This window comes from Ceratina calcarata, unplaced genomic scaffold (assembly GCF_001652005.2).
Source record: "Ceratina calcarata isolate Rehan_Ccalc_2016 unplaced genomic scaffold, ASM165200v1 scaffold422.2, whole genome shotgun sequence".
Taxonomy (NCBI): domain Eukaryota; kingdom Metazoa; phylum Arthropoda; class Insecta; order Hymenoptera; family Apidae; genus Ceratina; species Ceratina calcarata.
This window is the reverse complement of record NW_017165837.1, coordinates 892347-904980: the sequence shown is the minus strand read 5'-3', so window position 1 is coordinate 904980 and position 12634 is coordinate 892347. Positions and strand designations below refer to the sequence as shown.

Sequence of the window (12634 nt, the reverse complement as noted above, 5' to 3'; positions counted from 1 at the left end):
CTGTAACAGTGAAATCAAACATTTTATGGATCACTATATGAAACATATATTTGTAATATAAGCTAGAGAAATTGAATTGGAATTTTAATATTATACATAAGAACAGAACTTAATTATCGCAGTTACGTAAACGGTTAAGATATATCCTGGTGAAAGTACCGTGCTGATTTTAGTTTTCTTATTCTCGTGGCATGAATCAACGAGATTCGACGTGAATGATATGTAGCAAGATACGAAAGATACTTTTTACTGCTACGAGACATGAATAAAAAATTATTTAGTATTAGTCGTTTACCTCATGATGTAAATAGGCATCTTTTTCTTTATAATTTTGTACCGTGAGGGCTTTAGCCCCTCTCTCAGGGGGATGTCGTCTATGCTCTTCCAGTTCGGCCTCCAATTTGTTCACTCTCTCCTCATGGTCCCGTAACTGTTCTCTCTGACAACACGTGAAAAAAATCCAACAAACTGTCATTTATCCGCGGAATTTTCAATTCGCACAGAAGATATAGAAGAGAACAAAAAAAAAAACGAAACATAATCTTTCTACTTTGTTCGATCAGTTGGTACTTTAAACATGTTTGTACGCTATGGTCTGTACGGCAGTTCTAATTCTGGTGTGTCCGAATCTCTCGAGAGTACCGAGAACTTAGAGAACGGAGTTCGCTTCGGGGATAGTGGAGGAAGGCTTGCAAATAAAGAAACAATGAAGACAGATTACATTCGTTTGCGTGGCCGAGCAGAAGAAACCGCTTTTCTTAGTCTCTTCTGTCACGCGAACACTACTCACAGGAGATAATTTCGTGTGGCTGCACGGAAGCAGAGGCCGTTGAAACTTTCGCTGCGAACCGACGGCACCGGCTAACGGCTGGCAAGAAAAACTGGCACACACGAAGTTAATCGTGTCGATCCACGATTGCAATTCTTTGGAATCACTGAAAATTCCATTAATTCGATTTGATGATTTTACGAAAACAAGTAAACTTGTAGTGAAAAAATAAATAAATATTATGAAACACAGAAAATACTTATTTTGCAATAAGAATGATGTAATGAGATTTGTATTGACGCTTACCTCGTTTGGAAGAGATACTCTGCTTGATCGGCAGTCTGTAACCTGAAGACATGTTCCTTCTTGGTGTAATCGGACGCCTTGGTGGCCAACGCGTGGTGAATGCGTATCGCGTTGTGCAGACTATCATTACGGAAGCCATGCTCGTCTTTGTGCAAATATAGTACAAGTTCCCTCAATGTACAATAATACATCTTCCAACCGCGTTTTCCAAACGGAGCTGAAACCGACAAAAGTGACATCGATATTATGTGAAAGATGCTCCGCACAATACAATTGAGTATATATAACCGAATCCTGACAGTAACATGCAAATTCAACAGTAATAAAAGTAACAGTAAAAAAATTCAATAAATCGAGTAAGTATAAAAAAAGAAATTACTTTTCTTCCCGTTGGAATCGTAACAACATTTTCGCATAACGTATCCCTTCTTGAATTCCGTAGCACCGGTAACATTTGGCACATCGAGAAACGGATTTCCGGTACCAGATATCGCTGGACCGTCTCCCTGTTGAATCACCTGGTTTGCAGTCTCATCCCCTTCCGCGTCTCTGAACATAAAAAATACATCTCGTCACGCTTCACAGTATTACGATCACAGAAGGAAATCGTTGATAAAAGATCGAATGGAACTTACAAGGCCCATGCTAAGGGGTACAACTTGATGGAACTGTAAAGCTGCTTCAGTACCTCTCTGGGGAAGTTATCGCCGTCGTTCAGTTCCGAGAGGTTCTCGATAAATTCGTTACACGTCATTTTTCTGCTGACGTTTTGACCGTGGAGGTCCGTATTGAGCAGCATTATAGCACAAGTTAAAGTATGAACCGCGTCTAAAATAAAATGGAAGACCACTTAAATTTGGCAGTTTAATTAATTCTGACAATAAACGAGTTAATTAAAAATAATATATAAAGGTTTTAGAAGATCGTGTCAGCGCACAACAGAAATGAACACTTACCCTGAGAATTGAAAGCGCCCGGGTTGCAATCGAGATATCTCTTGGAAAAATGTACAAGAACCCTTTCTCTTTCCTGGGTTTCACCCGTCAAAGAGAACTGGGCAAGGAACTTTCTGAGAGCCACGTCCAGCGTGTTCTGTTCGAAGTTGAAGTATCTCAAGTATTCTTCGGCTACCGCTCTACTAAAGTCGTTGCTGCAAGCCAAAATGTTATAGCTAATACGTTACCGCCGGCACGGAAACAATTTGAGACACGGTGACTGGAGAAAACCACCGAGGGATTCCACCGTGACAGAGATTCGCGGTTAACTACGTACTTTTTGCTAAGGTGTCTAGAGACGTCAGACTTTTTGAAGCCGTCCAAGGAGTATAGCCTTTTAGCCAGTCGAACGGCCGATGGCAGATCCACCGCCTTCGGACTGTAGTGGAAACTGTGCAGACTTTCGATGTCGCTTTCCTCGTCGCAGGATTGTGGCGGCGACGCGCCACCGTGCTTGTCCTCGAAGTTTCCGATATTTAGAGCCTCGGTTTCGTCCTCGCTTTCTTTTAATTCCTATGAGACAATTAATAAAATAAACCAGCTTCTTCCTAAATAAAATAATACTCCGGCCTCGACAGTTTTGCTATCTCGTACATGTATTTGAAACAAATGACAACTGCTACATGACGATCAGATCAAATTCGAGATGTTCTCCGGTATGTGAAAAATGCGAAAGTAGGAATGGAATTCGTACCTGATAGCCAACGAACTCCGGCGTGACGTTGCCAGCGGTGTTGTTACCGGTCGGGCGTTGCACGGTGCTCTGCGCTGTGGACGTGGGCACCAGTTCCGGATTGCCGAGATTACCCCGTCTCCGGTTCTGCCTCGGACTGGTGTTCCTCGCCACGGCTGCGTCCTTGTCCGGCCCCTTCACCTGTATCACTATCCTATGCTCGGAGTTATCCTGCGTCGGTGTGTACGCGTTCGAGGTCGGTGGCACGACCGCCGCGGATGCTGCCGCGGCGGCTGTCTTCGTCTTGAGCCTCCTCTGCGGCGGCTCGCTGGCTAGTATCGTCGAGTCACTGTCACTCGGATCACTGACCATAATATCGCGTGCACTGAGTATGTCCATAGTTTCCTCGTCGTTGTAGTCGGGACTGGACATGTTGCTGATGGCCTCGGACTGGCTGAGGTCACCGTTGGTGGGATGAAGGCCGGAGGCCGAGGAGGTGGTCCCGTCGCCGGAGGGTCCCAGGGCCGCCGCGCTGGTGCCCGTGGGTACCGGCGGTGGGAACCTACGGGATCCAGAATTGGAGGACATGACGGAGGACGAGACCGAGGTAGGGGAAGTTGGCGATAAGGATCTCTGAGGGCTAGTGCCCTCGGTAGAGGAGTTACTCGACGACGAGGACTGAGAGGAGCTGCCGTTTTGGCAACAAGAGGTGCGCTCCGAGGCGGACGGCGAGCTGACCGGCGCGTTGTACGTCCAGACGATCCGCTCGCTGGACAGGCCCTGACCGCTGTCCGGCCGCGTGTCCAACAGGGTGTTCAGGCTGGACGTGACGTCGTCGTCAATGTCAATGTCCACCGCGCTCATCGACGGATCCTTTTGGAATTGCAAGTGGTCCTCGGAGCGCGAGGTGCGGACGAACCCGCTCGAGTAACCGAAACTCGCCGCGTTTTGTTTGCTATTATCGCTCTGGCCCGGGCACTGGCCGCTCTCACGCTTGCTGATCCCAACCGGTGAGGTGCTGGCCGAGTTCGAACCGGTGCACTTGTAAGCACGGTGATGGCCCAGCATCTCGTTAGGACTGGTTGGTACCGAGTTATGATGGTGGTGATTGTGATGATTATGGTGATGATGGGTATGATGATTGTTGTACCTCAGCGAGTCGACCTTCTTCTGGTGCTTCGGTAGCAGCCCGGTGCTCTGCTGCGTGCGCGACAGATTCAGCATTAGGTCGCCGGTCATCATATACGCTTCGAACCTGCACACCAGACACAGTGTTTCCAACAAATTCGACCTCGTCATTTTAATCATTGCACCGCCTTAGCGAAGTGAATCAACGATACAGACAAAGAATTTCTTCGAAGGAACAACAATTTTCAAAGCATTACCTCGGCGCGTTTTTTTGTCTGGTGAACTTGTCGCCGGAAAGAGGTTCCCATTGGGCACGCTCTTCCTCCTTGAAGCTGTCCACCGGCGGAAGAAGTGCCTCGAGTTCAGACGAGCCCGACGCATCGCTGTAGGACCCGTTGCTTCTAGTTGCATACTGCGTCGCGCCGGTAGGTTCATGGGGCGAGCCACCCGGAAGTTCCGGTGTATTGGGCTTCCTAAGCTCCGTGTTCTCACCGTTGCCCGAGGACACGGGCCTGGGGTTATTCGTAAGCGTCGTTGCCTCGTGGGAGATGTTCGACGAGTCCGTCTCGTCGCATGCCGGCTGCCCCGGTGACAACAGTCGACGCACGTGAGCCTTTATTGCCGGATCTAAAGAAACGACGTGGCTATCTTATCTAAAGGCTTTGGTAAATTTTTTGTTCGAGGGTCGTTCGAGGGCGATAACTCTCTTCCTGCAGTAAAACGGAATTCTTCAGGTTCTCTTCCCGGTTTAACGAGTTTAGCGATAGTGAAATGAAAATAAATGCGAGGATTGCCATTTCATTAGTTGGAAGACACAACTGACTTGAGGAAACACAAGCCTAAAAATTTTGGAATTTTTGACGCCTTTTAGAATATATTTCGATATTTTTCGATATTTTGGCAAAAAAAATTTTTTATTTTTCCGAGATTTTTCCAAGGGGTATCCCTTCAAATTTTGCGAAATTTTCGTTTTTAGCCAATAACTCCCAAACTGTTGGACATACGGAAAAATTGCATATGACCTTTCTTAGCATTATTCTTCCGACATCTGATTTCTTTTTAATTATAGGAAATGCGTTTCTAAGGTACATAAACTTTTGTGATTGACTATATAGCTAATACATCCTCAAGATGAACAAGGATAAGATTAGTAAAAGAGGTTTTAGTTTATAATTAGGCTTTCCTGCATCCAATAATTTTCAAACGAAAATAGATACGTGGAATTTCAAGAATTCCCTGATGAAGGGAGTGTTTGACACGAAATTGTTCGTATCAGGATTCAGATTAAACTTGAAATATAAAGATAGAAATCTTAAGCACCAAGATTATAGATAAGATTCAACCGAGCCCCTTACTCCACTTATCTGCCTACTTCTGACGTAGAAGATTATCCCGATACAATAAGAGGACGTGTTGGAGCACGTATACTGCCATTATAGAACTTCAGAACTGGAGAGCGAGTCACATTAATTATCTGATATGATGGATAACCGAGTAGAATAAATGATAGAAACTACAGATGTACTAACGCGTTTAATCTCTAAGTTTCATCACCTCACCGAGATTAACGTCCTCATCTAATTTTCAACGGATTCTCATCTTCCAACCGCTCCTACGTTTAGAACACTCCCATTACCCACAAAATGACCTCGTAAGACGCCGAGCAAACAACCACGTTTCCTCGTCCAAGACTCGTCAAAGCGACACAGCGGCTCCAAGGGACCACAATTCGATTCCCGAGGAAGCTCTCTCTCTCTTCTTAGTAACGCTCGCGTATTTCCACCGCGAGCGGAACGAGGCAAACTGGGACAGGCTTTTCGCGCGAGGCGTATGCGAATACTGGCGCCTGATTAAAAAGCCGCAGCAGCTATTTCGTTCTTCTCTCTGGTAGCGGCAGAAATTTATTGCCAGCGCGTGGAGCGCATCAAAGCGTCCAGGAACGGCGCCAAAGGAAACTCACGCCGGGCGTTCGCGAGCCATCCGCCTAGAAATGTGTCGGGGAAACTTCGTTCTAACGGGGGTGGCTGACCGGAGGCGACGCACGGACTTTACGATGCACTGGAACCCGCCCTTAAATTAATCGGTCATCGCCGAGCAAGAATTGTTGGTCGACTCTTTTTTAAAAATTCATACTACAGACGATCATTATTAAATTGCACTTTACACCCTCACTCGTCTACTACAATTTTTTTTCGTAATAACATGCAAATGCAGCTGCGCCTACATTACTCGGTGATACCGAGTGTTGTCTCGCGTTTACTATGTACACCACGATGAGAGCAAGTGCTCAGCGGACCGAGTTTATGATCCGTCACCAAGCAACGTGGTATCTAGCGGAGTCTGCCTCCAAGGACGGCATTTCCTCAGGACGCAATAGAACGAATGTTTCACCGCTACACGTTTATTAACAGCATTGTTTGACACCGAAGAGTGGTTTGCCTTTGGCATGGCAGAGGACGAGACGTAGAATGAAATTGGAAATGTGACAAAGAAATACAAATCTAATGAAAAATTGTTCTTTAAGATAATTTGTTATTTTCACTTCGTCAAAAACTGTTTGTCAGTCTGAGAACAAACTTTTATGAGAGAAGCATTGAAAATATTATACAACATAATGGGAATTTTAATGATGTAAGTTGAATACCTGAGATATTGAGTAACAATTGCTTAACGTCTAAAAATATCATAATTACTCACAGCTGTATTGTGACTCAGGTAATTAATCACACGTTTGGTACTCGATTAGATGGAAAAATAGATACTCGTCTTTAGATAAGATTTTTAGAATACGTACAAGATTACTTCATACAGAAATATATTTATATCACTCCGATCTCTCGTATCTACAGTTTTTTCTTTTTCAATAATTTTTCACTTGCTCTAAAGTAAATAAAGTACGCGAACACCGGGAAACGGTTGGAAGCGACAGCGGGAGTCGAGAATATTTTCCGCGATCGAATCACAAGTTCCCCGGTGATCGTCGTTGAGGATCGTGCATCACCGTCCCGCAGACCGTGAGCAATCAATGACTCGCTCGGATAGAAAATCGTTTGTTATCCCGAACGCGTCGTTTGATCGTTGGCTCGTGCGCTCGCTTAATTACCCGCCCTCGGCGCTCTCTCTTTTTTTACCCTTTCCTTCCTGCTCGCGCGGAGCCGACGCGTGGTCGCCGCCAACAGCTGGTTGCCGACTAAGGTGCGAGGAAACGCACGCATAGATAAACGCATGCACGCATTACACACGGGTTGCCGAGCAGACGCGCGATCGCGTTTTCCATCGGTTATTATCGCGTAATTCTATTATTACGATCAGGTTCAAGTGCGCCTATATGCGCGTGCACTGGGTTCTATGATTAGAACGCGAGAGTTCACTCACCAGCTGACGTTCTCTATCGGCCAACGCGTTACCTCTCGACTGTGGTGACCATTTAAAATTGATTTCATGTACAGTCATTAACAGAGGCCAAGAGACAGCGCAAATCTTTCGCATTTATGGAAAATTTGATACGAAATACAAATTAGAAAAAAAACTGGCTATGAATTAACAAATATTAGTACGGATTGTGATATCTTCAAGTATACATATAGGGTGTCCCATGGAAATGAAACAAACTAAACGGTTGTAAATAGAAAAATGTACTAGGCAAAAGTTAAATGGTATTAGATGGTGCACGATATGCAATTACTATTATTTACTAACATACTACTGCCCTAAACTTGTTAAAAAGTTATCGTAAGTAAAAGTCTTTAACTAATAAGTTTAGGGTATAAGTATGTTACTTTTATGCAGAGCATAAAAAACTGCATCGATCGATGTACTCAAGAACATAGATTTCTATTTAAAAAAAGGATGCAGTTGCATTATTTCGATGTACAAAAGTGCATAAAATTGTTTGCATATCATCCACGATCTAATACCAGTTAACTATTATGTGTCTATTACATTTTGTTCTATTTACAACCGTTTAAGAGCTACAGCTTGTTCCAATTCCATAGGACACCCTGTATTCATGAGCACACGTGATAAGACGTATGTCTGTGATTACTAGGTCGAACTTAAGGGACCGTGACAATTACAGCAAGTCGGTAGACGTCAAGGAAGATCTACGTTCGAACAATCTACCGCGCCGAGTCAGTCCCTGTTCACCTTGATGACGCAAACGAATCCTAAATCAATTACGTCTCCGCGAGCAAGGCGCGCATCGTCTAAATGAATTAGACCGCTAAATCTTAGGATAGTTTATGGAAACTGAACCCGAGCGCACAAAAGCGAACTTGCGAATGATATCGCAATTGAATTGAGTTATCAGCAAACATTTGACGTTTAAAAATCAAAACTGACACGTTTCACAGAATCCGATTCTCGTTTCGAATATAATTTCCTATACTCCAAAACCAATTGCGACAAACGTGCCGCGGCATAATGATGCCGTAAATTGATAATATTATATACGTTCTATCAAATCATTATTAAACAATTTCCTGCGATAAAAACGTAATTAATCTTATCGGACGCCACTAATTACTTCACGCTGTCCCTAACCGTTCAATCATTTTAATATCCGGATTGTATCTATCAATTAACTTAATCCGATTAATCAGTCGCGCTTATTAACCATATTTACGATTATATTCACATAATTCGATATTTTAAACGTCTCTCCTGTGGTTTCGCCGTAGGCATTCAATCTCCTCCGGGGGGATTAAACCGTCACGAGCTAACCCGGGCGAACTCGAGGCCTGATAGCAAAGACGATTGTCGACCGTAGAGAGAAAAAAAGAAGGGAAACGACTCGAATCTCTGGCATTGTGTCATTAAATTACCCGGCCGTGGCGAGTCATCAACACCGCGACACTGCAATTACTCTGCCCTTCAGAAACGCGTGATAGAGTACCTACGTCCATTAGAGTTGAATTTCTTCCGTATACGTAAACGTATCGTAAACGAAGCGGTTGGAAAAGTGAAGCCAAAGTGTACTTAACAGTATGATGACATCGAACGAAGAAAGTAATTAGATATTACAAGGAACTCTGCCATCAATTATAATACTTCTCCATTAATCCTGTGCAACTATCAACCAGTTTAATCTTAACTTGATTCATTATTCATCACCGAAGTTGTTAAGCAATTTTTTTTCTCTCTCTCTAATCACTGACCGACTAACCGACAATTTTCAACGACTGAGGAAACGCGTGTTAATCTCGCACAGTGTGATTATTCACGTCGACTGTCTGGATTGATACATGATTTAAGAACGATGAGTCGCGTGGCTCTATTTCTTCTCCCGTTAATTCTCGCCTTTAGTCAAATTAGCTGATAGGAGTTCATTCACATTTAGCGCAGCTTTTAAATCGATACGTCCCTCTTTTTTCCCCGGGGCCGGCGCCGTGAATCCCTTTCGCACACAGGAGTGAGAAAAGCCAATTAGTCGACGTTCGGCCACTGAACATTACCAAAGGAAACCCGATTAGGAAACCGACAATCAATATATTATACCAACATTATGCGCATTAAGGCAACTATGATAACTATTTAACAATATAAATTTCGAATTCAAACAATTCAGAAAATTTGTCGACCATCTCGAAATCCTAATTTTATCACTGAGCCCAAGCGAGTTGGCAGATAGAACAAATTGAGTTGCCCGGACAAATTCAACAATTCATTCCACCGCGTCCCTCTCGTAGCATTTAGATTAGGTTATCAGAGAGGCTTTTCCTATCGTCCCCTGAATGGACGGAGCAATCATTCAACAGCGTCATCAGGCTGTTCAATGCGAACTTCATTAGGTCGGGACCACCGCGCTCGGTTGGTGGTGGAAGCTACCTACCGTCGAATGAATTCAAGGTGCGCGTGCACTGATAACGATAATCCGGTGTAAATCGACTAAACACGACGGTTCTGTGAGGTAACATCCTATCTGGTCCCTTGGTAAGTTTACACAATGACTCTACTCACGCAACGCGGCCAGCTGTCCGCTGATATTGCATGTTTGCGTATTTGCAGCCTGATTGATCAGGCTCCGAAACGATTTTCGTCAGTCAACTGTTAAATATCATTAGCAGTACAATAACAACGTAAATTTTCACTTAATAGATAAACATGTATTAAGTTATTTATAATATTACTAGTATAAAATAATAAATTGTACGTATGCACGGATCTAGTATAAAGTGGAAACGTAATAGACATGTAATTTAATCAAGTTAATTGTAATTTAATTCTGACAGATTAATAATGCAACATCATGTTAATATTAATGTCAATGGTAATACGTGAACCAAGACGAGGGAACGTAATAATAAAATAAGAATACGAGATTTAATGAATGGAATGATTCACAGATTGAATCTTTAAACAATCTAGAATAATGGAACTATTTATTGACTTAGAAATATGCAAAAGAAAGCTACTTGTAAAATTTAAAATCAATTCATGGATTTTTTGAAACATTTTTTGATATTTTGAGAGAAAAACAATATAACAAATTTTATCAAGTTTTATTGTTCAAAAACCAATTGGACGTTAACAAGTAAACTCTTTTCATCCAAAATCATTGTTGCTCCGTCGTCTGGTTTTTTTTTCGTTATAGGAAATGCATTTTTCTAAAGTAAATAAATTTTTGGGATTGATTGTATAGCCAATACATCCTTAAATAACGACAATAGATAAATGTAATATCTCAATGATTTGAACTGGCGCATTCAGCGACCAAATTATTTCACATCCATGGAAACCCGGAGAGTATCCTAACAGCGCGGGTCACTTTACTTCTCGGGATTCCAGGCGTACTTTCGACCGCGAGAATCCAGGAATGCGCGAGCGGACTTGAATTCCGGATGATCGGAAAACCGGCTAAGAAATCCGCCGCCCACGCACCGCCGATTACGCTTATCGACGGAATGCGAATGCCGCAGTCCACACGATATTTCTTTCGCATTTAATCCCGCGATCACTTTCACCGGCGAACGCGCGACGTTCGCTAACGCCGAGCGTAAGTAATCGCCGCACCGGAATAATTGGAACGAGCGACTATAATGAAGGTAAATTTGTATAATAATTACTGAGCCGGATGAGAATATCCTTCGGAGGGGATCTATGACCATGTTAATTGATGACTGCAGCGCTTATGCATTTATGCGAGTTAAAATGGATGGGAGAATCAGTTATAAAGAAAACACGCGATGATAATGACTATCGATATGAAAATTAATACAAGAATAAAACTGCAAATAATTAGTGTCTTCATTTTCCAAGCTCCGAGAAGTCTGATCTCTTATCATTTAAAGAAGCCTTGACATTTCACTCGAACATTAGTCCAGCCTCAAGTTCTGAACTAATACGCAGTCACAACATCGTTATTATTTTGCCAATTCTATTTTAATCTCAGAAAGAAATTCTTATCGCGGAAAACCAATGCGTCAGTGATTCCAGATTACAGTAATCATTGCGTTCTAGCAATAATAGTGACGTCAGGTTGAAACTTAAATTGGAATTGCGAATGAGTTTAACGTCAATGCAGTTTCTACTTTAGGAATTAAGGGATATGTAGCATTCAACTGAGAAGTCGTTCATCATCTGAGAGGATTAACCTCGTTTCGCAATTATAACGAGCAAAATCTTCTTCCAAACTATGTCTAGACTGGCGAGAACCTCAGAGCTTAAAACCTGTAGACGTGTTTACAAATCTCATTATCATTAATTAATTACAGTGCTACTTATTTCTGAAATTTGATGAATACTCGTTTAAACTATATCCAGATTTTAGATATTAAATTATACAATATTAATCTGATTTAATTCATGTAGGAATTTCATTTTAATAACTAATTTCGAGTGAAATAAAGTTAATTATTTCTGCAAAATTTTCCTAACTGTGGCTTGGTCCCAGTGTGCGTCGATCAGAATTCAAGAAACCACCCACGCGAAACCAACATCCCCTTCGACACTCGACTCGACGGCTCGCTCGGTTTCTAGCCGGCTCAATGCCGGTCTTTACCCGAATAAAAGAATTTGTAGACGCACTTCACTTACCCCTTCGCAGCTTCAGGGTGACGGGGTCCGACGAGAGCCGCAGACATTTCAGCACTGAAACATAAAACGACGTAACGTCAGACAGAAAATACGTTAGGGCAAAGGACAGGAAATATCGCAGCGTGTGAGAGGCGGAAAAGCATGGTAAGCCGTAGGCCAGCTAGACCCTCTGAACTTAAGCCGAGCCGTCGGCCGCGTGTTTGCAAGCGGACAAATTTGCGGACGTTCTATGTTTCGCAGCTTCGAAAAGGCTGGTCGTCCTCATGGTCGAATTAACGAAAGGAACGGGCGAAGAGGAGGCCTGCTGGGTCGCAGTTTTAGGAGGAAGGTTAATCGTCCCGGACGAGGCGCACAATTTTAAGCCGGGCAAAGTGGAAAATTTCACTTGACGAGGAATGAAAGGAAGGCACGTTTCACGTGTGTGATTAAGATATCAGTAGGGGAAGGTTTAATTAAACGTTGGGAGAATCGATAATCATTGCTTCAAAAATATTACGATTAAGAGGATCAGGGCTTATCTCAGTTACTCAGTGTCGTTAATTAAATATGAAGGTAATAATAGATCATTGGATTATCCACGTTTAAGATATGAAATACATTAGCCAAACAACGATTAAAATGATTAGTACGTCGCAGATGATGCGACCACCATCGTTGGCGAATTGAATACCCGTGAAACGTGCGAACAGGAGGGATGCTTTAAAGCCGTGAATAAATTTGCTCTTCCTA

At 42.9% G+C, this 12634-nt stretch overlaps 1 protein-coding gene across 5 annotated transcripts in view; it reads right to left on the bottom strand.

The window, feature by feature from the left end:
• The window catches only part of Efa6 (Exchange factor for Arf 6), a 49615-nt gene that overhangs the window by 5501 nt on the left and 31480 nt on the right, over positions 1–12634 (bottom strand). For 4 of the 5 annotated variants that reach the window (XM_018027361.2, XM_018027364.2, XM_018027363.2 and 1 more), the window contains exons 3-12: positions 11906–11959; positions 4129–4498; positions 2765–3998; positions 2348–2583; positions 2032–2225; positions 1711–1903; positions 1455–1624; positions 1076–1292; positions 791–935; positions 296–439 (exon numbers count right to left, since the gene is read on the bottom strand). In XM_018027361.2, the coding sequence (XP_017882850.1) occupies positions 296–439; positions 791–935; positions 1076–1292; positions 1455–1624; positions 1711–1903; positions 2032–2225; positions 2348–2583; positions 2765–3998; positions 4129–4498; positions 11906–11959 (2957 nt within the window). Of the gene's footprint in view, positions 1–295; positions 440–550; positions 689–790; positions 936–1075; positions 1293–1454; positions 1625–1710; positions 1904–2031; positions 2226–2347; positions 2584–2764; positions 3999–4128; positions 4499–11905; positions 11960–12634 lie in introns of those variants that run through there. The other variant, XR_003389409.1, reaches the window with a different exon arrangement.